Source organism: Mustela lutreola, chromosome 10 (genome assembly GCF_030435805.1).
Source record: "Mustela lutreola isolate mMusLut2 chromosome 10, mMusLut2.pri, whole genome shotgun sequence".
NCBI lineage: Eukaryota > Metazoa > Chordata > Mammalia > Carnivora > Mustelidae > Mustela > Mustela lutreola.
This window is the reverse complement of record NC_081299.1, coordinates 33,662,319-33,689,170: the sequence shown is the minus strand read 5'-3', so window position 1 is coordinate 33,689,170 and position 26,852 is coordinate 33,662,319. Positions and strand designations below refer to the sequence as shown.

The 26,852-nt window shown below is 56.2% G+C and overlaps 1 protein-coding gene across 11 annotated transcripts in view; it reads right to left on the bottom strand.

Moving 5' to 3' along the window:
- Nucleotides 1-26,275, bottom strand: part of PTPRF (protein tyrosine phosphatase receptor type F) — an 86,892-nt gene extending 60,617 nt beyond the window's left edge. For 9 of the 11 annotated variants that reach the window (XM_059137968.1, XM_059137970.1, XM_059137975.1 and 6 more), the window contains exons 1-5: nt 26,079-26,275; nt 18,651-18,727; nt 11,654-11,789; nt 2,908-3,053; nt 2,599-2,740 (exon numbers count right to left, since the gene is read on the bottom strand). In XM_059137968.1, coding sequence (XP_058993951.1) covers nt 2,599-2,740; nt 2,908-3,053; nt 11,654-11,744 — 379 coding nt within the window. In that variant the 5' untranslated portion in view covers nt 11,745-11,789; nt 18,651-18,727; nt 26,079-26,275. The remainder of the gene's footprint in view (nt 1-2,598; nt 2,741-2,907; nt 3,054-11,653; nt 11,790-18,650; nt 18,728-26,078) is intronic. The other 2 variants (XM_059137971.1, XM_059137979.1) reach the window with 1 other exon arrangement.
- Between the last annotated feature and the right edge of the window lie 577 nt (nt 26,276-26,852).

Genomic DNA, 26,852 nt, shown 5'->3' with positions numbered 1-26,852 from the left:
ACTGCTCTTGTAATCAAAGAAAATGCAAATTAAATTGAGATGACATTTTTTTGCTTATTAACTTGGCAAAATTTTTTTTTTTAATGATAATTCCCACTGCTGGTGAGGATGTACAGAAAAGAGGCCCTCTCGTGCCATGCTTGGTGGGAGTGTAAACTGACACAATCTTCTGGAAATACTGAAAGGCTTAAAAATTCATGTGTCCTTTGATCCAGCAATTCCACTTCCAGGAATCTAGAATAAGGGAATAATCAGGAAGGTGATCACATCTTATCTGCAAGGAAGGGCATAGCACTTTATTTATAAGAGCAAGAAAATGGGAACAACATATGTGTCCGACAATAAAGGAATGGCTAAATAAATGAAGGCACCTTGTGTGATACCTACAGCCATTAAAAATAATGATATAGAATACTTAATGGTGAGGAAAATGTTCCTGATACGTTATCTTGAAAAGCAGTCTACAAATAAGGGGCGCCCAGCTGGCTCGGTCAGTGGAGCATGCATGTAACTCTTGATCTCGGGGTTGTGAGTTCAAGCCCCCTACTGGGTATAGAGATTACTTAAAAACAAAACCTTAGGGGAAAAAAAAGGCAGTCTATAGATCATTGGGCAGGACGTGATCCCATTTTTCTTATACAACAGACCCTTGAACAACATGGGTTTGAACCGCACGGGTTCATTTATATGTGGACTTTTCCAGATAAATACAGTACAGTACTATACAAATGTATGAACTCTCATCATTTTCTTTTCTTTTCCTTTTGTTTTTTTTTTTAGTAATCTCTACATACAACGTGGAGCTTGAACTCACAACCCCAGGGTCAAGAGTCACATATTCTCCTGACTGAGCCAGCCAGGTGTCCCTCCCAGGATTTTCTTTCTTTCTTTTTTTTTTTTTTTAAGATTTTATTTATTTATTTGACAGAGAGAGAGATCACAAGTAGGCAGAGAGGCAGGCAGAGAGAGAGGGGGAAGCAGACTCCCCGCTGAGCAGAGAGCCCAATGCAGGGCTCCATCCCAGGAGCCCGGGATCATGACCTAAGCCGAAGGCAGAGGCTTAACCCACTGAGCCACCCCGGCGCCCCTTTCCATGACTTTCTCAGTAAGATCTTCTTTTCTCTAGCTTACTTTAACATAAGAATACAGTATATAATACATACACGAGACATGTCTTAATCGAAGATTTTATATTATTTGAGCGGGGGGAGAGGGAGCATGAGCAATGGCAGAGGCAAAGGGAGAAGCAGACTCCCTGCTGAGTAGGGAGGCCAACATCGGGCTCCTCCCCAGGAACCTGAGATCATGACCTGAGCCAAAGGCAGATGCTTAAATGACTGAGCCATCCAGGCAATCCTGATTGACTTCATGTTATTGGTAAGGCTTCCAGTACATAGCAGGCTCTTGGTAGTTAAGTTCTGGGAGAGTCAAAAGTCATATGCAGATTTTCCAGAGCTTGGCAGTGAGGGGTGTTGGGGGTGGGGGTTCAGCACACCTAACCCCTCTGCTGTTCAAGGGTCAACTATATACACAATGCCTGCCCAGAAAATGGATCCTAAGGAAATAACCAAGTGTCACTGGTAGAGGCAGGATACTGGGTGATTTTTACTTTTTCCTATGTGCTCTTTTATACTTCTCAAATCTTCAACAACGAACAGGTATTGTTACTGCAATTTTTTTTTTTTTTAAAGGCAACAATCAAGGCTATGTTTTGAAAATACACACAGACATACTCAGGCTGATGACTCCATCGTGGCTGGGGGCTGAGTGTGTCACTCCCCATCCCACGGTTTCCTGCGCCCCCAGGAAAGTGTTCATTTCTCAGCCCTGGCCTGTGTGATCTGCCCTCCAGCCTCTCCAGATCTCCCGCCTTCTCTCTGTGCCTTCAAACTCCACCCACTCCCCCCAAGCCGAACCAACAACGGAGCTCCCTGAAAGCTCCCTTCTCTCTGGCTTCTGGGCCTTGGGATGTGCTGCTTAGGCCCCAACCCTGACTCCCATTTACCCTCCGGGCTCAGCTCAGACAACAGTTTCCTCTCCTCTGTACTCCCCTAGCTGCCCCCATAAAACTTACTGGAGACTGTCTCAAGGGCAGGGCCCAGGTCAGATGACCCTCTGGACTTCACAGCAGCATTAGGGAGTATTTGTGAATGAAGGCAGGAGCCAGGAGGTGGGAAGACACTAAAATCCATAGAGTCCTAGTCCCCAGCCTGGGGCCCTTGTTCCTAAGGGCTACAGGGAACACACCTCTCTGAAGCCCCCTGCCAGGCTCCACAGAAAAATCACATCCACGGCCACGAGCCACGTAACTCAAATGTTGGACAACTGCAGACCCACACGTCAAGTCAGACTTCAGACCCTACCAGAGCAATGGCATGGCTCCGTGGGAGGATACAGAGACACCAGGCGCACGCTAGACAATACTGCCGCAGCCGCTGACCATCCCTGTCCACATCTGACCTTTGCCGATGCCAATATGGCCAGCTCTCCTTTCTGCCAAACACATGCCAGCTCACAGCAGGGTCAGGGCTGGCTGACCGGCTCTTCCTACGCGCCACTCTTCCCACCCACCATGCCACGTGGCTCCCCAGCACATACCTTCGAGAACTGAGAGTTTGGCACTAGTGTTGATCTCCCCCAGACTGTTGGTGGCTGTGCACTCGTAGATGGCTTCGTCCCGCTGTACCCGCAATGGCTGGATCCGCAGCACAGACCCTGCCCCATCATCAAACTCGATGACCTGCCAGAGGACAGACACAGGGTCACAGCCCGCTCCAGCTCAGACATCCTCCCACATCCAAAAGGCCCCCGAGCAGAGAGATGAAGGAGAAGGAATGTAGGGCCAGGCCCTGGAAGAGGACAGGCAGACCATGAGCCCCGCCTGCCCCTTCCCACCCAAGGCTATACCTCAAAGCGCTGGGAGCTGACTTTCTTCCCTTTCTTCATCCATGTGATGCGTGGCTTGGGCTCCCCTGTGGCTTGGCACACGAAGGAGGCCACTCCTCCTGACAGCCCAGTCTGGTCCTCAGGGACCTTAATGAAGACAGGTTTGCCTGGAGAAACGGAGACACCGAGTCACCACGGTACAGTCCTACAGAGATGGCCAACACTCCACAGTCATGGGGGGAGGTGGTGGCAAGAAGATGTATAAAGAAAATATTAAGGGCAGCTGAATGGCTCAGACGGTCAAGCATCTGACTCTTGGTTTTGGCTCAGGTCATGATCTCAGGGTTGTGAGATCAAGCCCCTCACTGGGCTCTGCACTCAGCGAGGAGTCTGAAATATACTCTCTCTCTCTCTCTCTCCCCACCTCTCCCCTCTCTCTCTAAAATAAGTAAGTAAATCTTTAAAAAAGAAGGGAGAGAGAAAGAAAGAGAAAGAGAGAAAGAAAATACTCATAGTGACACCTGACCCTTATAAAGTGTTTACTACGTGCCAGGCACTATTCAAAGAGCTGTAGCATATGAAGTGGGGGCTATAATTACATCTGCTTATAAAGAAGAAAATCCAGGCAGAGAGAGGTTAAGGGATTTATCCAACATGACACAGCTGGTTTGTGGCAGAGCTGAGATTTGAACCCAGGAGTTCTGAGTCTAGAGTCCAGGCTTTAATGGCTACACTCTGTCTCCCATCCCCCCCACCAATTCCAAGCTCCAGGACAAAGGCATGCAGAGAGCTGCCTGGAAAGAGCCCCAGCGTCTCTCCCAGACTTGTCCCTCCCCCACTGCTCTCATTCTGGGTGATGGTACCTCCATCTACCCCACAGCTCAAGCCAGAAACTGTGACTCCTCCTCTCTCTCGGCCCCCACATAACCAGCAGTCCCGAAAGGCCTAGACATTCCACCTCTTAAGTGTCTCTGGACGTCTTCCCAGGTGAATGCTTTCCTGTAAATCTGCACCCACACCCACCCCCACTAGCTTGGCTTTTGCCTTCTGATACAGCTGGCCTGTACATCTCCCCCAAGGTGGCCACTGGGAGGCGGGGGAGGGGAAGGAAGAAGGGTCCCAGCCACTGTACTGTCCTGCCCACATCACCTCTGTATGCCCACCAGGTCTGAATGGGCACACCTGTCCCTGTGAGCCCCACTCCCAGGGTCACAAGACCAGAGAAACCTGCTTTCATTAAGACATAGCAATGCCTCGTTAATCCTGACAGAGGATCTATTTCCTATTAATCAGGCCAATGAACAGCTCGAGGAAGGCTAATACCGTGAGAAATGACCTTTCAGACCACCTGCTCAGTGCCGATGAGCCCTGGCCTGACCTGACCCCATCCCTGGCACAGAAATGGGTGTGTGTGCCATGATGACACTCTCTCCCTAAAGCACGCACGCTGCACCAAGAACTTCATCTCATTTGGTCCTTTGCTATTGTTATTCCCACTTTACAGGCTCAGAGAGGTCAAGTCACTTGCCCAAAGTCACCCAGCCAGTGAGGGGCATATTTGAGACTTGACTTCAAGCCTGTATGACTCCAAGACACCTGGGGCAGAAGAGAGGGGCCTTGTGGCAGGGTGTGTGGCATGCTGTGGGGAGCTGGACCAAAGAAGGTGGAGGAGTGAGTGGGAAGTGAGGAAGGGGAGGAAAGAGTGCAGGGACCGTGTACAGGACACTGGCTACAACAGGAAGGTACAGAAAAGATGGTGCCTAGAGGGGATGATGGGTTAAGGGAGGTTTACATCTTGGTTTCTTTTTTGGTTTCCTAAGACATGAGGGACAACCTTTACATGCTGATGGGAAGGAGGCAGCGGAGAGGGAGAGGTGCCGACCCAGGGTCCAGCGGAAAGAGCCAGGCGCAGGCCCCGAGGAGCGGAGGGACCGGGGACCACTGGGTCAACAGTTACAGCTGCAGGTACAGAGAGCAGGAAGGGAGCCACCTTACTGAGCACCCCGGGGCCCAGGGAGGCTTTTATGTAATTTTTAAGCAAGTCACTCGTCATCTCTGAGCCTCCATTTTCTCATCTGCAAAATGGTGCTAGTGACCCAAGGGTCTATGCAGACTCTCATTCATATCGTTAGTCTTGAAACAACAACGTGGGTTGTCTTAGCATCTTTGACTGAGATGGAGAGCCGGTGGCTCAGAAGGCTAAGCAACGGACAAGTCACAGTGACGTTGGGGGGTACTAGGGTTTGACTGGTGTTCTAAATCCTAAGCTCATCTTCTAGCACTAGCACCCAAGGCTCCATGGAGGATGGAAACTCAGCCCCACCTGACTGCCCTTAGAACTGAGGGCAGGAGGCAGCTGGGCCAGAAAAGCCAGGGGCAGCCTTGGTGGGAGCCAGAGTGACCTGGGGATAACAGAGCCTCTAGAAACTTCAGTTTGCTTCATATTTCCTCTGCACTCTGAAGGAGGCTCCAGACTTTCCCATTCTATGGTGTTCTGCAGAACCTGTCGCTGTTTACTGGTCCTTTCAGATGGGTCCTCTCGCAGAGGACTCTGCCCACTCAGGCTCCATGGGCGTGCACCACCCCTACACTCGGTGCAGCCCTCCCCCACACTTGAGGACCTGCACACCAGCAGCTTCGTGGATCTCAACCTGCAATGCCATCACCTTAGTCCAGATACCACCTTCCCTTGACTGGACACTCCACCAGCCCAACAAGCTGTGTTCCTGTCTCTAGTCTTGTCCCTCCAGTCTAGTCTCCATTCAGCAGCCAGAGTGAACTGCCTCACTCCTGATTAATTAAAACTGCTATCAAGGGGCACTTGGGTAGCTCAGTGGGTTGAGCCTCTGTCTTCCGCTCAGGTCATGATGTCAGGGTCCTAGGATCGAGCCCCGCACCGGGCTCTCTGCTCAGCTGGGAGCCTGCTTTCTCCTCTCTCTCTCTGCTTGCCTCTCTGCTTATTTGTGATCTCTGTCTGTCAAATACATAAATAAAATCTTAAAAAAAAAATGCTATCAAAACAAAATTTCAAGTCTTTTTGTGGTGGACAGAGCTCTGCCAGGTCTGACCCCAGCCACTGTCCATCATGCCATGCCCCCCCCCCCCGCCCCAGCCATGGCTTCCCGTCCCCTGGATAAACAATGTTCCCTGAGGCCTCAGGGCCTTTGCATAAGCTGTTCCTGCTGTCACAAACCTCTTAGACATCCTCTTTGCCTTCCCGTTCCCAGCTTAAGCATCATTTCCTCAGAAAACCTTCCTTGGTTTCCCTGTCATTGTCTCCTGCTCCATTAGCTCAGTTCCTGGTCTGAAGCTCTCTGGTCACTCCCTCTGCCTCTGTAATAGCACTGCTCCAGCTTATTACATAGTCTGTGTGTGAGGTTATTACTTTTCCTATGTTTGGGGCTAGTATGTGGCTCACAGCTGGTTCCCCACCTAGAACAATATCCCAGGGCAGAACAGACACCATGCCTGCTTTGCTTCCTGCCCTGTCCCCGGTGCCCGACCTAGCTCCTGGCACACAGGGGTGTGGAACAAATGAAGGAGTGACCCGACAAGGGAATGCTTGAGGAGGATGGAGACTGCAGTCCCTTCCACACCAGGGGGATTCCTGTTCCACCAGGGAGAGCAGCGCAGGGTAGAAACCAAACCCTCTTGGGCTCTTGCCTGAACGTGCAGAAACCAGAGGCTGGAACCTGCTGAACTGGAATGGCCGGGAGAGTGCGCCTGGGGGAGGGGCCTCCCCGCCAAACAAAGAGCCAGAAGCTGGGGAGGAGAGCCAGGTCCGGGTCATAAGAGAGGAGAGAGCAGGGAGAAGGGAAAAGGCCTGAGCACTGTATGGAGGCTGGACGGGGCCCAAGGCCTAGGGCCACGGAGGAGGCAGAACCCCCTTGGAGGCTGGAGAGGAGCCAGTGACCCGCCCAGCCCACCCACCGGCCAGACAGGCAGCACCTCCCAAGCCTGGTGCCCAGGGGGCAGACTTCCCCTCCCTCCGGTCTCAGCTTCCCACTCCCACTCCCACCCAGGGTCTCCGCACCCACCTTGCAGCCAAAGCCCAGCTTGTCCTTGTCCCAAAGCCCTGCTGAGCCCTTGCCCTCTTGGTTCCATAAGCCAACTTCTGGGGAGCACACATCTGACCAGGTCTCTCCCCAGCTATAATCTCTGTGCTGACTGCAGTCTCCCTGCTGCCGTCCCCCAGACGCATTCCTGCTAACCTCTCCAGGCTCACCTTCCTTGACTCTTTCCAAACCGAACACCTACCATGGGCCGAGTACTGTGCCTGGCACACAGCTCAGCCCTGGGGGACTTGCCCCGACAGGGCAGGCCGATGGACATCTCCTTGCCTTTGTGTGCCCTGCCCCTCTCCTGTACCCCACTCCCTGTGGGAGCCTGCTCTGTGTCCGGCAGCACTTGGGGTTCCCATTCCAGCACTGATCACAGCTACACAGACTGACTACCGCCACCGGCATGCCATCAACGTCAGGCCACTTGACCATTCGGCCTCCTGCCAACTCTCAGCTGGTGTTCAGAGAGGGTCTGAAGAACTTCTGACTATCTGTACCCCTCCTGACCCCTTCCTCACTGCATGGAGGTTGGGCGCCATACATCTCTTTGGGCAGAGCTCCCAGAGTATGTCCGGGGACACTCTGTGCAAGCAGGCCACTGAGCCCAGGCATAGTGGGAATGAGTGGCCTCATAAAGGAAGCCAGTGGGCTAGCTTGGGGAGGGGGTGGGCATGCCTCTGGGTGACGGGTGCTCAGCCAGCCAAAGTGGGCCCCCTTGGAGGCTCCTCCACCGGGAGACAGACTGCTATCTCGTGCTTTCCTTGTGGAGTACATACACACACGTGCACATGGGTGTAAACGGAAGCAGAAAACAGACACACAGCCACAAGGGAGTGAGGGACAGCGAGGCAGGGGAGGGAGCTCCTGGAGGTGGAGTTCCCAGGCCCTGAACGGTCTAATGAGCTGGGGACTCATTAACTCTGGCTCCTATGACTGCTCCCGGCACTCTCCAGAGGGGATCCTGCTCAGAGACAGCCCTGAGTTCCCAGGGGACACACAGGGAGCCCCGGGTCATGGCCTTGGATCGAGGGACCACACACCAGGTACCAGGTGCCTTGAACATGGGACCTCAGTTAACCTTTCCAGGTAGGAATGATTACTCTCGTTGTGCAATAGGGAAACAGGCCTAGAGAGAGCAAGCAATCTGCTGGAAGTGCCACAGAGGGCAGAATCTAGGCAGGCCAGCAGGCCCTACCTACCTGGTGGCCCTGCCTACCACAAGGCTGGCAGGGCAGGGGTAGAACAGGACACACACCCCCTCAGCTACACGGGCCCTTGCCCCCATACCCTACCCCCACCCCGCCCGCAGTGGGGCATCCTGCTCTGCACTCTTAGGATTCCAAGTCCCTGGGCTGTAACCAGGGACCCCGCTCAAAGCTGATCATCTGTGCTGCATCCCTGCCTCTGTCCCACACTGTCTGGGGACAAAAGGTTTTCAACCTGTGGCTCTCTCCTGAGCTCCATGGAGAAGCCCAGGGCCGTTCCTTTCCCCAGCCCCGACATCTCACCCCATTAGGCACCACCCCCTGTTAGCAAATGTCCAGTCACCCTTTAGGGTTCCCTTTTTCCAGGAAGCCTCATAGTGCCCCCACCAGGGGCTTAGGTCATGACCTCTGTGCAGTGCTGCCCCCCAACAGAGCACAGGCCAGAGACCTCACACTGCGGGGTCAAAGGCAGGCCTGTGCAGCCACCTGGCACCTGACTTGCATGTTAGGGCAGTAGAGAAACCTCTTCCTGCTCAGGACTGCCTCTAGCCCCACAAGCCGCTTCCCTGAGAAATCACAAAGCCCTGCGCTTGGGGAACTGCCCAAGCCCCGCGTGCCTCGGTCTCCAACTGCGCTGACTCGGCAGCAACGCTGGGGCCTCTGGGCTAACTCCTGGCAGCTGCTTCTCCACCCCCTTCCCTCCGCTCCCTTCAGAGGCCAGGGCTCCCATTCATTTGTCTCGTTAAGAGGCCTATAGAAACACATTTGTCCGCTCCGCGCTTCACTGCTCCGGTCGTCAATTCTCTGGGGGCGCCTGCCCTACCTTTTGCGGCAGCTCCGTCCACGTTTGGCCAGTCACCCCTGCCTAGAAGGCTCCCAAGCCCCTAAGCCTGGCCACGGTGGGAAGGGTATAGCTCCAAAAGCATACATGGCATAGGGTGGTCTGTCTGTAAGACAGGGGCCAGGTCCCCACGGCTCCCAGCCCAGGCCGCTCTCCCGTGGCTCTCTGCCTGGGAACAGAGCCCCACTCACCCTACTTCAGCATCTCCAGCTGGTTCCTAACTTCCAGACCCTGGGCTTTGGGTTCTCAGGGGACCAGCATGGAGGTTCTGGGACTCTGCTCCAAATATTGTTCCACTCTGCCCCCCAAGTGGCCCATGACCCAACCTCCAGACTGCTGGAGGAAGGGTACAGGAACTGGTCAGGGAAGAGTATTCCGAGCAGAGGCATCAGGAGGAACAGGGGCCTGGGGAGTGTATGGGCAACAGAGAAGTCAGCACGGCAGGGCGCGGGGTGGGGCGCAGGGTGAAGGATGAGGCTGGAAGAAGCTGGAAAATGCAGAGCCTTGAGAAGCACTGAGACCCCTAAGCTTGATCCTGGAGGCAACAGGGGAGGAGAGTGAGAGATTTTTTTTTTTTTTTTTAAAGATTTTATTTATTTATTTGATACAGAGAGAGAGAGATCACAGGTAGGCAGAGGCAGGCAGAGACGGGGGGGGGGGGGAGCAGGCTCCCTGCTGAGCAGAAAGCCCGATGCGCAGCTCAATCCCAGGACCCTGAGATCATGACCTGAGCCAAAGGCAGAGGCTTAACCCACTGAGCCACCCAGGCGCCCCGAGTGAGGGATTTTAAACTGAGGGGCAACATAGGCTTTCGTTTTCAACCAGACTCTTACTCTGGAAAGAAGAATGGCTTATGGGGGGAACTGAGGCAGGGAAGCCATGGGGAGGCAACTTTGTGTAAAAACCCAAACAAGAGCTGAGGGTGGCTTGGGTGAAGGCAGTGGAGGGGAAGGGGGATGCATTCCAAAGATATTTAGAAGTGAGAAACAGAAGCTGGTGATCGATTGGACATAGGGGATGAGACAGGGAGGCGGCCCTGGGGTTCTGACTTGGTGGGGGGGTGAGGTGGGGCGGGTGGTGATGCCTTCGCCAGGAGAGTGAACACAGAAAGAGGAACAGGTCTGGGGGGATGAGGGGGCGCGTCAGGGCATGTTTGGTCTGCAGGAAGAAGGGAAAGCAGTTAGTCTCCCAGGGTGTGCTGTCTGCAAGGCCAGCTGGGTGCTCCTCCCTTAGCCCTCGACCTCCTGTCCAAAGGCCATGAGACTGTCCAGGGTGAGGTCGGGGAGCAAGGACAGTACTTCAGTGTCCAAGAGCGACTGTCCACACCTGAGTGTTGACAAGCCTTTGCCACCCTGCCAACGTCAGAGCCACACCCAGTGACTTCCACCCCAGCCTGCCCATGTGGGCGCAAGCTCTCCCCAGCAGCCCCAGCCAGGCCTGGAGATCACCCCCTCCCAGACATGGGCCTGCACCTCAGAACTCCCACTGACCTTCACTGCCCCCTCCCCCAACCCTCAGGGGGAACAGGCTCCCCTTCCCTGGCCCTACTAGCCCCACCAGGGCCCAGCCTCAGAGGACAAAGGGCGGGGTGCCCTGGTCCCACCCCTCTCCAGGATCTGGTCCTGAATAATTAATGAGCCGTTAGAAGAAAAGACCTCCTGGGTGGGGCAAGGAGAGAGATCTGTGCCCAGATACTTGGCAGTTGGGGGGGTGAGGGAAGCCCTATGGCCCGCTGACCCCCAGGTTGGCCTTTGGCCACCTCTGGGCTCCGGACAGGCTGGGAACAGCCCCTTTCCCCGGGGACCTTGGCTCCGACCTCACCCCTCCCAGTCCGTGTGCAGATTGGCTAAATCTGCCCTGTGCTCCGCCTCCCACCAGTAACCAAGCAGTGGTAACCATGGTGACGGGGCGGGCTGCGGCCAGTCTCATAGTGCCAGGCAGGGGGAAGGGCAGCAGGAAAGGGATGAAAGTTCGGAGTTGGATTTGGGCAGGGGACAATCTCACTTCCACACATACACACACACACACAGCCCAGCTTCCTACTGACCAGGTGCAATCTTCCCTGCATTCCCTAGGCCGAGAGGCTGGGGAAGAGGGCTCCTGCCCCTTGGCCTAGAAGGCAGTGGGAAGGGGAAGGAGGGGCTCAGTGTCCCCACATCTGAACCCCAGGGTCCAGCCCAGGGAAAGGGCTATGGGGCCTCTGGCTTCTGATCACTCCCTGGACCTGTGGACTCCACCAGTGTCCCATTCACACACCTGTGCACATCGCTTGTGTGCCACCCCTCCCATTCCCACTCAACTCTGACACAGCTCACACTGCATCTTCTGGACAGATCTGCAGTGGCAGACACAGTACACGCCTAAGCACGTCACCCGATGACCACATGAATCCTGGACATGTCTCACCCCCGTTCCATAAAATGGGGTCACACTTAGCCATGCCCCACCCTAGAGTGCCTTAAGGTACATGCAGGCATTCCACAGGCCAGTTACTAGGAAGCACAGTGCTGAAGTACTTCTTGGGGGAGGTTCTCTAACAGCAGGGGGCCTAGGGGGGTGTCTAAGGATCCTGCTTCCTATAGTAGCTGCCCTAGCTGCCCCTTATCCCCCACCCTAGGATCCTGCTAGGAGGAACGAACAGCTTGACGGGTCAGACTTACTGTCACCATGGGCACCTGCCACCAAACCAAGCATCACAAGCGCGGGCACAAGGGGCACCATCGTCTTCCCTGGAGCTGGCTCAGGGGCCATCCAGGGCCCCAGCACCAGGGCCGGCCACAGCCCAGAACAATCAACCTGTGATGGAGAGAAGGGCACAGCCAGTTAGCCGGTATCCAGCGAGGCCCCTACCACCCACCTGTGCCACCTCCTAGCCCCCACTCACCACCCAGACCCCGCTCATCCTCACTGACCATCCAGAGCCCGGTTCCACGACACAGCCCCCTCCTCGACCTCGGATTGTGCGATGACCACCCAGGCTCCTCATGGATCCCCCCACCTCAGTGACCCTAAGGACAACCCAACAGTCACACCATAGGGAGACAGCACAAGAGGCCTTCAGGTCATTCTCTAAACCTGAGTAGGAGGGCAGGGGGCCACTGAGACCAGAGGATGGGCAGGGCTGTTCTGTCCCAGACTGAGTTTCCAACCTGCCTCCATTAGGAGACCCGAATGGCGAAACAGGGTCAGAAGACACAGAGACATACAGACCAAACAAAATAAGACAGAGACAGGGAGCAGTGAGAAGGTAGAAGACCCATCCAGCCAGGGGGACCCATTGTCTCTTCTCGCCCCCGCAGGGAGGGAGGAGTGGGCCAGACCCCGCATGCTGAGGACAGGCCCCAGAGCACAGACTTGTTAGCAGCAGACAGAATCCAGGTATCAGAGGCTTGAAGCCAAAGCCACAGCCCGTCCAGGCTCGCCAGGACATGCTCCTGACAAGTCGTAGCTGCCCTGCCTGGCCACCCTCGTCCTACCCAATTCCCATGGCATCTTCCCACTCCAAGAGGAAACCCCAGGGAGGCCCTGGTGTGGATGGGGATAGGGGTGGTGGACCCTCAGATTCCACCCGCACCTCCTCTGCCCCTGCCCTAGTGGCCTAGGGCGGATCCAGCTTCTGGGAGCTGCTTGCTCAGAACCACCTGCCAGCCTGAGCCAGGCACCTGTGCACAGGGAAGGCTGTGTCTGGGACTGGTGGAACGCCTCCCAGGCCTTTGCTCCTAGGGTTCCTCGGGCAGGTGTGCCCTCCCAGTCTGCCAGGCACCTGTGTGAAGTCTCAGCACGGCCACAGCACACTGACTACACCGACGGCACTGTTGTCACTCCACAGCCCTGATGATGCCCCTGCAGGGGGCTTCAGGGAATCCACAACAGCTCCCACCAGCACTGCTCACAGTTCACTCTGAGCAGGCGGCTGGCACACGAGAAGTCCCTTGATAATGCTCTGGAAGCACAGCAGGATGCAGAGGGGTCGGGGTGATGACGAACACCCCCGGGCACCCCACAGTGGTCCCAGGGATTCTGGGGGGAGAGTCTAAGTTAGACTCAGTTCCCAGCTGGCCCACAGTGGTAGGAGGATTCACAAGGAAGTGCCGGGGCCGGGCTCGAAGACGGCTCTGCTCCTGCCCGGAACTCGAACTCTTTTCTCAACGGGGACAGTCAGAGGTCAGAAGACTGGAGGGCAGTAGGTAAGCAGAGGTGCTAAGACAAAACAGGCAGGGCTGGGAAGTGGGGTCGGGGCTGAGCACAGAGGGCAAAGTGCGGGAGATGTCCTTTGTCCCAAGAGCTGGCTACTAGCCTTAGACAGCAACTAAGAAGCAAAGGCAAAAGAGCTGAAGGGGCACAGTGGGCATCCGGTCCCATTTACACCATGCCTAGGGTTCCCCTCAGGGATTGCAAAGTTCTGGTGGTGGAGACCAGGAGAGGGGGTCCCTACCATGATGCCTGGTACAGCTGGTCTGGGACAGAAGTCCCACTGAGCATGGATGCCACAGTGCTGGGGTGAAGCCATGGCACCAAGAATAGAATTCAAGTTCTAAGGCAGACATACAGCAGCGAACTGGCCAGGCTGTGGCCCCCTGACACGTCATCCTATCGTCCCTGGTACAGACACCATGGGTTTACAGCTCAGGGGTGGGTTGTTGCACCAAAGACAGGGCAGAGGGGGCTAGTCCCAGTATCACAGTGTGCAACGATAGCATATTCACAGAGAGGCTTGGAGCCCCCTCCCTGGGGCAGACCCCATGGGGGTGGAAGCCACAGGAACTCACAACATGGGGGCAGATCTCCCTGGTATGAACTAAAGGTGACAAAGGTACAAAGAAGGGAGATCATGGAGGCACAAGCGCACAGCCCGGCAAACAGCGCATGGAACGCCCCAGCACGCGTCTCATGGCGGCATATCCCTGTCTGGCTATGGGAATCAGATCCCTAAACCCTTGGGTGGGCACATTGTGGAGGTGCGGCTGTCCAATCCAGACATCAGAGGAGAGTAGACAGAAGGTGCAGACATCCTGGGGGTGGAGCTACCTGACAGACATTACAGGGGCGGGAGTCCCCAGGACAGCCATCAAGGGGGCCTAACTCCAGAACAGAGGTCCTGTGGTGCAGTCTAGAATATGATTCTGGCCATGGGTGTCAAAAGAATCGGGGCCCCTGATAAGCCCCTCCCCAGTGTGAGAAAGACAAGTGACACTGACTTGGGGACTCCAAGGGCCCTTGTGTATCTAAATTGGGGATATTAGCACACTATCCAGATACACAAAGCAGGACAGACGAAGGTAGAGAAGTTGAAAACAAAGACATTCCCTCTCCAAAGAGCTTCTCCCAGAGGTCCGTGGACACAAGGACACAGCTACCCAGAGACTGGAAACACTGGGAACACACGGGCAAAGACACATTCTCAGAGGACTGCTGCAGCAACCATACTGCCATCTAAGCCAGGGGTTCTCGGGTCACCAGTTCCTAGCGAGAGCGAGCTGCTGCCCACCTCCGACTCTGGAAATGCAGCCGGCCCCCAGCCCCGGGGCCCCCCTCCTCCAAGTCCTGGATGCCTGGGCCTCACCTTAATCTAGACCTTGGCCCTGTCCCCACCCCAGAGTGCTCCAGGTCACCTGTGGGGAGAAGGTGGGAAAGGAGCAGGGAGGTGAGGCTGATGCTAACCCTGTTGGGGTCGCCGAGCACCCTCTGAATCCAGTGTGACAGTGTTAAGAGCCAAGTGTCCACTCCCTGCAGCATGGCTGGCTGAGTCTGTTTCTCACAACTGAGACGAGAACAAGGCCTGAGCTCTTGACATTAACGAAGGCTCGTCTCTGAAATGCACTGTGGCCCACTGGTCCTACCAACTGACATACTGGGGCAGGAAAACAGCCCCCTACCGTCTGACATTATAGGAATATAGTTGGGTATAATTTTTCTACATTCAGAATGGTTTGGATACATCCTTCCTTTGCTACGTCAGTGTAAGGCTGGCAAATGCCCTTTCTTGGGAAGAACTGTCCTTTATTCTCAAATTGTGTTTTGGTGTTAAAATGTCCTTTCTGGTGTGCAATAAGGATGGTAGCAGATAGCAGTATTTTCTATAGCATCCTTACCTGGCCAAATAAAAAATTGCCATTCCCGTGTCTGAGCCCCAAGTACTTCTGGAAAGTGTACTGGTTTGCAAAATCAAAGAGCCTGCGAATCACTGCTATGAGGAAAAAGGAAGGGGCAGGCACCACACCAAGCCACAAGACTCAAATAAGAATGTCCTGGAAATATATGTAACACAGAGGCCATGTCACCTCCAGGCAGCCCGACCTAAGCACCCCTGTCAGCCTCAATGGGTCCCTCCAGCCCTGAGAGACCATGTTACACCAGAGACAGCAGTGGTGGGGGGTATCCCTGGCTGGAGAACAGCTGGGATCATTCTGAGTCCTCTTCATGAATATGCAAACACAGATTGATTTGTTTCCCTTGGGCACGTGTTATTATTCACAAATATTAATTAGTCTCCAAATACCACCTGTTTCTATGGCTCCCTACCCCCAGAGCAGGACCCTGGCTCCCTGGAGGCTGGGGCCCCAAAATGGACATCAACAGGAGGAGGGGTCCCCAAGGCCCCCGAAGGGAGAGACCAATGCTTGGGTAAGAGAAGCCCGAGGGCAGGGAGGGCAGGGAGAGCCGGGAGCCGCTCACGTTCAAAGCCGCGGGCAGCTAACCAAGCCCTTTTGTCATGTCCTGGACAGTTCACTGCGTGGCATTGCAGCAGCAGCCGCGGAGGCGGAAACAGGCCTTGTTACACTTGGGAAGGAAAACCAACATGTTTCCAACTCTCACCAAACCGACCGCGGGATTATGACGGGAATAAATTAGCCTCAGCCTCGACCCCAACCCTGGGGAAGGCGGCAGGCAGCAGTAGGCAGCTTCCCTCAGCCGGCCAGGTGGCCAAAGTCTGTAAGCATAGCTTGTAACAGCCGGCCCACTCTCCCACAGTGGGGCCCCCTACCCTCTTATAGCCCTGGGCTCCTTGGGCTCCCTGGGGAATGGAGGGGGAACTTAGGAAGTGCATCCCAGAGCCTCTCCAAGCGGCAGGAGGTCCAGCAGAGGCACCTGCCTACAGCTATAGCCCCACCAAGCCACCAGCCCTCTGGCACCCTCCCTCAGGCAGCAGAACCTCCCTGGGGTGAGTGCTCCCCAGCACCTCCAGGCCTCAGCACCTGCTGATCCCCCTACCGGGAGGAACACCCTTCTCCTGCCCCCAGCCACGCGCTTACCCCTCAAAACTCAGCTCGAATGACGCATCCCTATGAGTCCCCCAAGTGACCCTCCCAAGTTTAGTGAAGGCAGCAAGAGGTGGTGTTGACCAGGGATCCTTTTCCTTTTAAAGATTTTATTTATTTATTGACAGAGAGAGAGAGCACAAGCAGGGGAGGAGGCAGGGAGAAGGAAAAGCAGGCTCCCCGCTGAGCAAGGAGCCCAATGTGGGGCTCGATCCCAGGACCCTGAGATCATGACCTGAGCTAAACGACTGAACCACCCAGGCACCCCAGAACGGGGGTTCTCAATCCAAGGTGATTCTGTAGCCGCCCCCAACCCCCGTGTGACTAACGGGCAATGTGTGGAGACATATTTTACTACCAAGACTGGAGGTGAGGGGCAAGTGCTACCAGCAACTAGCAGGCAGAAACAAGGCATGCTGCCAGATACCCTACAGTAATAGGCCAGCCCCCTGCAACAAAGAATTATCTGGTCCAAAATGTTGGTACTATTGAGGTTGAAAAACCCTGGTATAGACAGCAAGATCCTTTGCTGATGTAGGCCAGGGCCTACTCCAGAAGCCAGTGAGCACCTTGGGCCCTCCACTCAAAGACATCCCAGTCTGGCTTAACTCTTCTATCCATTGTCCCCGGGCCTCAGGATCGTAGAGCATGTCCCACTCCCTCTCAAAGTCAGCCTTGCCTCTGGAAGCCAGGACTTACAGGACATCCTCCACACCCCTTCACATAGGCCATCAGCAAGTGGCCTCCCTACAAGACAGAGAACTCTGCTCTCAGGCACCTTTTTTGCTGCGAATGGGGCTCCCAGGTAGGTCAGACCCAACATCTGAGGATGGACAGGTGAAGGGACACATGCCTCCCCATCCGGCCTTTCCCACCTGTGACACAGCCTTCCTGCTGCACCCTCCACCTTATCCCAATGCCCACTTCGTCATGCATAGGACCTGGCCTCTAGCAGATCCCCAATACATGCTCATTCCCTTTCTCTGCTTAGGCCAGACCCATCTCTCATGACCCCTCTGATCCGCTGACTGTGCAGAACTATTCAGTGGGCCCTGCTGGGCCCTGAACAAGACAGCCAAGGGCTGGGCCTTCCAGGAGCTTAGGGAAAATGGCCCAACCAGAACTCATCCTCCCCAGAACCATCCCCACCCCCTGGTCCCCTTCTAAGTGACAGGCACTACCACATACCTGGTCCCCCAAGCCAGTCAGTCCTCCTCAAATTCTCCTTTCTCATCTCCCCACACAACCAACTAGGCAGTAAGTCAGAATCTGCACTGCCCGGGGCACCTGGGTGGCTCAGCTGGTTAGGTGCCTGCCTTCAGCTCAGGTCATGATCCCAGGGTCCCGGGATCGCGCCCCACATCGGGCTCCCCACTCAGCGGGAAGCCTGTTTCTCCCTTTCCTACTCCCCCTGCTTGTGCTCCCTCTCTTGCTGTGTCTCCTTCTGTCAAATAAATAAAATCTTTAAAGAAAAAAATACAAAGAATCTGCACTGCTCTACTGCTCTTCTCCAACCACCACATGCCAGTGAGACCCCAGGAGCGTGGCCCTCTTCAGGGGGCTTCCTCCCTCAGCTTGCTCCCGTCCACCCTGCCCACAAACAAGCTCCCTCACCCCAGCTTATAAGAACGTGAAGGCAGTCATGGCCCTCCAGCACATTCTGCTGCTTGATTCCTTAGCAGATGCATGGACAGTGTTTCAGGACTGAATGGGTGGGCAAGCGGAGAGACGGACGCACGGCTGATGCTTCTCCACGCATGGACCTTCAATGTCTCCATACCACCCACAGGAAAAAGTCTAGAGTCTTTATTTAGCTGGACACCCAAGGCTCACCACGCTCTATCTCCAACCCCAACCCACCTGCTCTGTGCTTCCCGCAGAAAGGCAGTGAGAGAAGTGAAAGAGACAGGGAAGGAAGTGCCCGGATCTCGGGAGTGCCTTGCTCTCTCTACCACAGCCTCCAGTTGACGGGAACAAATGGAGAAGCAGACAGATACCAGTGTTAAGTCCCAGAACGTCACCCAGAAGCCTATTTCACACCTACAGCAGCTGACGAGCTGGATATCACTCCCCACCCACCTCCATCAAGCATTCTGGCCAGAAACCCAGGCATCACCCTTCACACCTCCCCTCCCCGCTCATGTGCCACATTCAGCCCTTCGCCATGTCCCATCTCGTCCATGTCCCTATATGGCACTCACGTCCCTTCTCTCCACCTCCATCACCACCTCCCTGGTCCTTCAGCATCCCTCAGCCGTGTGCACCCCGGACCGTGTCATGTACCCAGTGGCAACTCTTCCACGGCTCCCTGCCAGCCTGCATCACAGTCCCAGCCACTCAGCCTGGCCACAGGACCCCTCTGTGACCCCACTCCTGCCACCTTTTGGGGCACACTCACCAGATCTCTGCTTGCTCACGTCAGTCACTCTTGGACAACCAGCACTGAGGGGAGGGTACCAGGGTCTCCGCTCCTTCCTGGAGAGAGAGGAAAGCACGAGAAAACACCAAGAATGTCAGCACAGCAGAGTAGATAGTGACACAGAAAGACATTCAAAATCTGTTGGTGGGGAAAAAAAAATAGGTTTTGAAACTATTCATGCAGGACATTCCCCATTCAGTAAAAATGCCCATCGTCTCTACTCGCTCACTCACTCTTTTCAAGACTCCTGAGCATCTACTATGTGCTGGGCTTTCTTCTAGGTACCCAAATATGCCGCAAGCAACACGCAGACTAAGCCCCCATCAATCCTGCAGCTAGCCCCCCAGCGACCCCCCCCCCCCAGTTAGACCCCTCTGGGACCCTTCCAGCAGAGCAGAGGCCCCTCCCACCTTTGTGCCCCACCCCCAGCTCTGGCCTGCCAGGCAACCACAAGAACCTCCTCTTCTGATCCTCAAATGTGCTCTATTTTGTGCAGTCTCCAGCCCTGTCAGTGCCCAAAACACGCTGCCCAAATGCCTCTGCCAAGCACCCCGTGGATTGCGGAGCCAATGGCACTTCCTCAGGGAGATCTTCTGTGGTGTCCCAGACTACACGCTTGGACTTTGCCTAGGAGTAGTGGCCACAAAAGTCACCAATATTTTTTTAACTTATAAAAAAGATTTTAAGGGTGCCCAGGTGGCTCAGTGGGTTGGGCCTCTGCCTTTGGCTCAGGTCATGATCTCAGGGTCCTGGGACTTGGTCCCGCATCGGGCTCTCTGCTCAGCAGGGAGCCTGCATCTCCCTCCTCTGCCTGCCTCTCTGCCCACTTGTAATCTCTCTGTCTGTCTGTCAAATAAACAAAATCTAAAAAAAAAAAATATTTTGGGGCACCTGGGTGGCTCAGTGGGTTAAAGCCCCTGCCTTCAGCTCAGGTCATGATCCCAGGGTCCTGGGATCGAGCCCTGCATCGGGCTCTCTGCTCAGCGGGGAGCCTGCTTCCTCCTCTCTCTCTGCCTGCCTCTCTGCCTACTTGTGATCTGTCTGTCAAATAAATAAATAAAAATCTTAAAAAAAAAAAAAGATTTTATTTATTTGAGAGAAAGAAAAACAGAGAGCACACAAGCTGGGGCAGCAGCAGAGGGACAGGGAGAAGCAGGCACCCCGCCAAGCAGGGAGCCTGACGTGGCTTTCGATCCCAGGACCTCAGGATCATGACCAGTTAGGCAGATGCTTAACTGACTGAGCTGCCCAGGCACCCCGCGAATTTCTTTTTTTTATATAATTGCTGAGTGGTGGCCGAGTCACGACCACAAGCTGGGCATGTGCCCGGCTCAGTTCCGTGTCCCCAGCCCCCAGCAGAGAACAGGCACGTAGTAGGTGCTCCCCCAGGATATGCCGAATGAGTGGATGAATACATGAATGAGCGCACAGAGAATACCCTAGCTCGGAAGAACCACACCAGCATACGCGCAGCCCTCAAAGAAGCTTCAGCAGCAATATTTATTTTTGACTTTCTGCTTCTCTATAATTTTTTAAAATGAAGGTGTGCCCCTGGATGCCTCCTCCGTTGGCACACACACAGCCACACAGCCTGGCTCTTCCCTCCAGAAGCGTGGGCGCCAGCCCAGGTGGGGGTGGGGGGTCGGACATGCCCACACAGTCTTGTCACCACCTCGCCACCGCTCAGTGACTTGGCGCCACGGAGCCCACTTGGAACACAGCAATTGCCCCATGCCTTCTCCCAAAACAGACACTCAGGGATGGGGGTCAGAGGGTGGCCTCGCCAACAACACCCAGCCAGCCTCCCGCACCTGGAAACTGTCCTCCCTTGAGACTGACCGCCTTTGCCACCACGGAGAATGTCCTCACGGATGGAAAGGCCATCATAAAGGACCACGACGGGCCTCACCAACCCACCACTGTCCCGGGCGGACCCTGTAGCTCACCCCCTCTTGGGCCGCCATTGGCCCCTGCCCCTGCCCGAACCAATAGCCCTGACCCTCAGAAGGGCTGTGCACCTCCCTCCCCAGGTCCACTGAGTTTCTACAGCGTTCCCTGTGGCCGCTGCTCCCAGCACATAGGCTGCTAGGCAGGTCTGGCCAGACAAACCAGCTTCCACGTCCTAGACTCAAAGGCTGGTTTGTCTGGGGACACCCGCCGGGGCCTCATGCTTCCAGATGTGGGCTGTTGGCTCCTCCATTGCTCAGGGACCCAGGGGAAGAGGGATAGAGTCTGAGGCAGGGAATGGGGAGGGTCCCCTAAGCCAGTTGGCACTAGGGGCATGGACCTAAACTGACCAGGAGTCACACCTGGAAGAGGTATATGTTCAAAATGGCCCAGAGGTGGGTGGGTCAGAGAACAGATAAAACTTTGCATTGGGGAAGACCTTAAAGCACATAGAAGGGCAGGATTCTGGAACAGCCAGAACAGTACCTGGTACCACACCAGTCCAGGATCAAACAGGCCCCAAAACAGCCTGGACAGGCAATCAGAATCACCCTTCACATTCACCTGCAGCAGCTCCCAGAACCACGCTACACTTATCCTGGGACAAACCCAGAACAATCAGGACCACCAGACACACCCAGAAGGCCAACTGGAGAGCTCCTCAGAAAGGGCCTAACTGGTACCGAACCCAAGTCTGGAATCCCTCGTTGGCCCCCAGAAAGGCCTCGGAAGTGCGGAGGGGGGTGGCAACGATCAGGATCAGGTAAGAGGCCTTGGCACCCACCCAGAGGGCTCTCGGGCATGTGCCACACCTGGATGCCTGCCTGGCAGCAGGACCAGAAATGCTGTGGCCCCTCCAGAGCAGCGCCCAGGCAGGTCCTGTGGCTACACCGGAGACGGTCCCCAGAAGCAGCAGCCAAAACACTGCTGAGCAGCAAACGCCCCTGTTCTCAGATCTGGAGGTGAAGGACACGTAGAGACCTGCGCATCCAGACCTCAGACGCACCTCATCAGACACCCAACGCCTGGGCGGGGAGGGGGGAAGTGGGGATGGGGCACACTGAGGCCTCCAGTCTCACTCCAGCCCACCAGAAGGACAAACACATCCTAGCAATACACACGCTCCCACAGACGCTCCCACGGACGACAACGAAGGCAGGCGGCTGGGGGCCAGACGCTCTCCTGGTTGAGCTCCCCCAACCCATGAACCTCACTTCAGGACAGCAAATACTTTAGGAGAGCGGGTGCCCTCACCTTAACACGGTATTGATTTAAAGTCACCCCCTTGCCAGCCCTCACCCCATGCGTCTGAGGAACGTGGGTCTGTACCACCTCCGCTGATGGTTACCAGAAGGACTGGCTGCTAATACCATTGAGTTATCGTGTTCGCTAGAGGCCGGGCCCTGTTCTAAGCACCTCTTGCATACCCAACCTTAATCCTCACCACAACCCCACCGGGCTTGGAACTGTCTCATACGCCACCTGACAAAGGAGAAAACGGACTCAGAGACTTACGCAACTTGCTCGGGGTCACACTGCTAGTCAGCGGAGGGGTGCCTCAGCAGTCTGGAACCAGAACCTGCCCTAGCCACTGACAAGCACAGCCCAGCACTCTCTGAGAGACATCTCTGCCCTTCCTCTGCCCAGGTTTCTCTCACAAACTCCAGAGCCCCCTCCTGGATGTTTCCCCTGCCCACAAAGGAACTCAAATATCCCAAGCATGTCAAAGACATCGTGTCCAACCATGACCTCAAGTTCATTATCTCCCCCCACCCCCCAGTCTACTTCTCCTCCCCATCCCCAGCTCAGTGACGTTGCAGGGCATAAAGGCCCCACCCAGTCACTCTCAGGAACCTGGACCCCTACATCTTCCTTCCCCTCTTCTACCTCTACGTCCAATAGATTGTTCTGTCCTGATAAATGTGCCTTCTTTTTTTTTTTTTTTTTAAGATTTTATTTATTTATTTGACAGACAGAGATCACAAGTAGGCCGAGAGGCAGGCAGAGAGAGAGAGAGAGAGAGAGGAGGAAGCAGGCTCCCCGCTGAGCAGAGAGCCCGATGCGGGACTCGATCCCGGGACCCCGAGATCATGACCTGAGCCGAAGGCAGCGGCTTAACCCACTGAGCCACCCAGGCGCCCTAAATGTGCCTTCTTGATGGCTCCATGCTACTGCCCTATCCAAGCCACCATCACTTCTCACTCGCACCCTCCTCACCGGGCATTCTGGGTCCATCCACTTCCCACAGCCACGGAATCCTCTTCTGGAAACGTCAGTAAGATCCTAGCACATTCCACGGCCCCAGCCCAAGCTTTAAGTTTTCGGCGTCTCCCTTCCATGTTCTCAGAATAAAGTTACAGCTACTTACAAGACATTAAAGGCCCTCTGGGATCTGCTATACCTTAGAATTCCTCAAGACCTCTGAGTCTTCACTCACACTATATTCTCTGCCTGGAGAGCTCTTTGTCCAGCTGGAAAACTCCTGTTCGTTCCTCAAAACCCACTTCAGATAGCCCCTTCTCAGTCTCTTCTGGAACTCATCTGACTTTGACCCTTAAACTCCCCAACCTTGTGACTTCAGCTCGGGACCGCAGCTGCTTCAGATGAGCTGATGCTGAGCTCAACCTCGGCAGTTCCTTTGGGGAGGGCTGCCTCTTCCATACAGCAGTCCTAGCAGTCCTAGCTAGTCCCCTAGGAAGCAGGGCAGCCTGGCTGAAAGTGCCTAGCCCAGTGTCTGGCACACAGTCGGCAATCAATAAGAGGTTAGTGAATTGCTCTGCATTCCCATGATGCAATCTGTTTCCCCAGGGACCATGAGCTTCTCAAGGGCAGGGCCCTAGCTGCAAGCTTGACCCAAGCACACAACAGTGTCAGTCACACAAGGCGGGCCAGCCATTGTTGATTATGCATTGCCATACAGCCCCTTGGATTCTCACAATGGCCTGGGGACCCAGTCAGGGTCGGATTAGCTGTCCCATTTCACAGGGGGTGAAACTGAGGTGTAGGGAAGAACGAGCTGGAAAGTGGAGAAGCTAGGACATATGTCACAGTCTCCATCAAAGAGGCCTGGGTCCCCTACACTGAACTCCTACTAGTCAGGGCTGATGGGAGAGAGTGGAGAGATCACAAACTGCCAGGGCCTGCATTTTGCTGCATATCAACCCAATTCCCCAGAAAAGCTTTCCAGCCCATCTACTCTTACTGTAGCCATTCCCCTCCAACTGCTTCAACAGCCCCCAAATCAACGCCCCAGACACCACCCCCATGCTCACAGTGTGAACAAGGGAGAACAGAGGAGGCCAGGAGCTGCAGGAGGAAGGACAAGGAGGAAGGAAGGAATCATATGAAAGCGATTTCCTTGTTAAAGAAAAGAAAGAGGAAAGAGAACAACTGGGGAGAAAAACAAACCTGCAGACACATTTCAGATCATAAGAGGGAAACTGAGCCAGCCAAAATGTACAAGAAAGTGTGTGCAGGGGAGTGTGCTAGACTAGTCTGTGAGCGTGCACACACCCTTCCCCGGGCTGTGTGAAGGGGTGCTGTGAGGGCACAAGTGAGCACATGGAGCGGAGCATGGGCATGTGAGATACCTGCGCTCCAGGGGCTGGGCAGGCCCCAGTGTGCAAGAGTGAGGGCAAGAAGGCAAGGGGTGGGGAGGGAAGCTGAGTGCGGGAATGAAGGGGTGTGTGTGTGTGTGTGTTTGAGAGAGAGAGAGAGAGAGAGAGAGAGAGAGAGAGACTGTGTGGCCTGTGCCTGGGGCTGCGGATGTTGGAGGCTGTGCTTAGGGAGTTACACCTGCTCCTTCTTGAAGCCCTAGGCTCATTCATATAATCAGTGGAAAAACAGGGATTTTCTTGTTCCCTGAAGCAAGAGTTAATAAGGTGCCAAGCATAGAATTTTCTGCGATTTCCTCTCAGAACCCTCCTCTGGATCCCATCAGATCTCTCATGCCTTCCAAAGGATCTCTCAGCAGATCCCTTCCCAGGGGATCCCTCACCATTGAGGATCCCCTGGAAAGATCCTCCTGGATCCTTTCCTAGGCCTTCCACCCCAGTGCACTTTCCTGGATTTTCTGGCGGGATTGCGCACCAGGTCACTCTGGATCCCTGCCCTTGTCTCTTCAGGAACCAAAGCAGAGCCTTCATCACCAACACTCAGCAGTCCAGCCTCGCAGGCTCTGCCTGGCCGCCCTCAGGGGAATCCAGAGACTCCCCTCCCTTCCAGTTCACAGCTCAGGTACCGGGCTCCTACCGCCCAATCTGCTCCACCTTGGGGGGCCCTGCACTGCGCGGTTTGGGGGGGTGTTGTGGAAATGGGGAGAAAGGCTAGCCCCTCCCCCACCCCGGGGTGGAAGAACCAGAGAGGCGGCATTCCAGAGAAATGAGGAGGGGGCCTAGCAGAGCGCGCGGGCAGAGATCCTGGTCAGTGGGAGACAGAGACATCGAAAAGCCAGTATAGACGAGAGAGAGAGAGACAGACAGACACACTCAGAGATGGGGAGGGAGAACAGAGAGACGCGGGGAGGGAGCCACACACAGCGGGAGAAACCCTGGGGCTGCGGGGGGTGAGTCTGGGAGGCAGTGACACAGGGAGACAGAGATACAGAGACACTGAAGGGCACCGAGGCCGAGACACCGAGGAAAGCAGAAGCTGAGCCTGAAACGTGGGCACAGCGATGAGGACCGGGGCACACCGGGACGGGACGGGACGGGACGGGACGGGACGCAGGGCGGCGACTGAGTGAACTTTCCGGAGCGGGTCCGAGTGGACACGTCCTCCCGGGACAGGTCGCTCTGGGGCCTTCAGGTCTTCGCGCCGGGGTGGGGGTGGGCACAGCCCGCCCGGGCCCCTCCCCTAACCGCGCGGGCGACCGAGGCGGGTGGGGGGCTCCAAACTCGCGCCCGGCGCACCCCGGGCCCGCACGTGCGCCGGGGCCGCGAGCGAGACGGGGGCGCGTCGGCTGCGGCTCCCCCGCCGGCTGGGAGGGGGCGCCTGTGCGGCGGGGGCGGGGGCGCGGCCTGGACCCGCCCGGGGCTGGGGTGGCGGTGGGAGGTGGAGGGCCGCCCCCGGAGCGCGGCCGCGCCGCAGGGGGGAGACGAGGCGGGCCCGAGGACGCCGAGCACAAATGCAAAGGGAAACTTTGCACTGGGGGGCGCGGGCTGCGGCTCAGGTGCGGCGCGGAGGGCCGGGAGAAGGGGGGCGGCGAGGGGCGGCGAGGAGCTAGCCAGCCGGCGGCGGTGGCGGGGTGGGGGGGCGTCTGCCGCGGGGTAAGCGCGGGGAGGAGCCGCCAGGCTCGGCGTGGGGGGGGGGCCCAGCCGAGGCTGCGGGCGCGGCAGGTGGGGGCGCGGCCCGGCCTAAGCGGCGCCTCTAGCCCGGCTCGGAAGACGCGGGGAGGGGGCGGCCAGAGCCGGGAAGGAACCGACGCGGAGGGGACTGGAGGGGGGCCCGGGGGTCACTCACCGCCTATCCAGGGGCCGTCGGTCCGCATGTCCCCCCCCCAAGCCGCTGGGGCCGCTGCTCCCGCTGCTCTTCTGCCGCCGCCGCCGCCGCCGCCGGGTCCCACTCCCGCCACCGCCACCCAAGCCGGAGCCGGAGCCCGAGCCGGAGCCGGAGCCGGAGCCGCCGCCTCTGCCGCCGCCGCCACCGCTCCCGCCGCTCCCGCGCCAGCTCCAGCCGCGCGCCCCCGCTCGCGCCCGCGCCCGCGCCCCTGCCCCTGCCGTGCGCGTCCCCGGTGCCGCCCCTCCCCTCGTGCACTCTCACTCGCCGAGCGGAGGAGCCGCGTAGGCCCAGCGAGGCCACAACCCAGCCCTGAGTCTAAACCGACTGGAGCTCCAATATTGGACCAGAACCCCAGTAACGAGCATGGACAGATCCAAACCCCCACAAGAAGTCCAGATCCTATTAGTGGTTCCCACTCATAATACGAACCTCATAACTACTCTAGGACCACATTTCCTCCGTCTACAAATTTGCACCTGATAGTGAGCCCAGATGGATCTCCAAACACAATATGGAGTCCAAACTCCTAAATCTGCCCCCGCAGTGGCACAAGTAGTCATTTTAATTTGCACCCCATATTGACCCCAAATACCAGTTCTGAGTCTTAAACCCCTTTATCATCTCTACCCGCCTAAACTTGATTGTGACACCAGCACCAACTCTGGCCTTTAAATGGACCCCAGCACTAATGTTGATCCCCAGATCCCTACATGGACCTTAAAGTACAACAGCTAC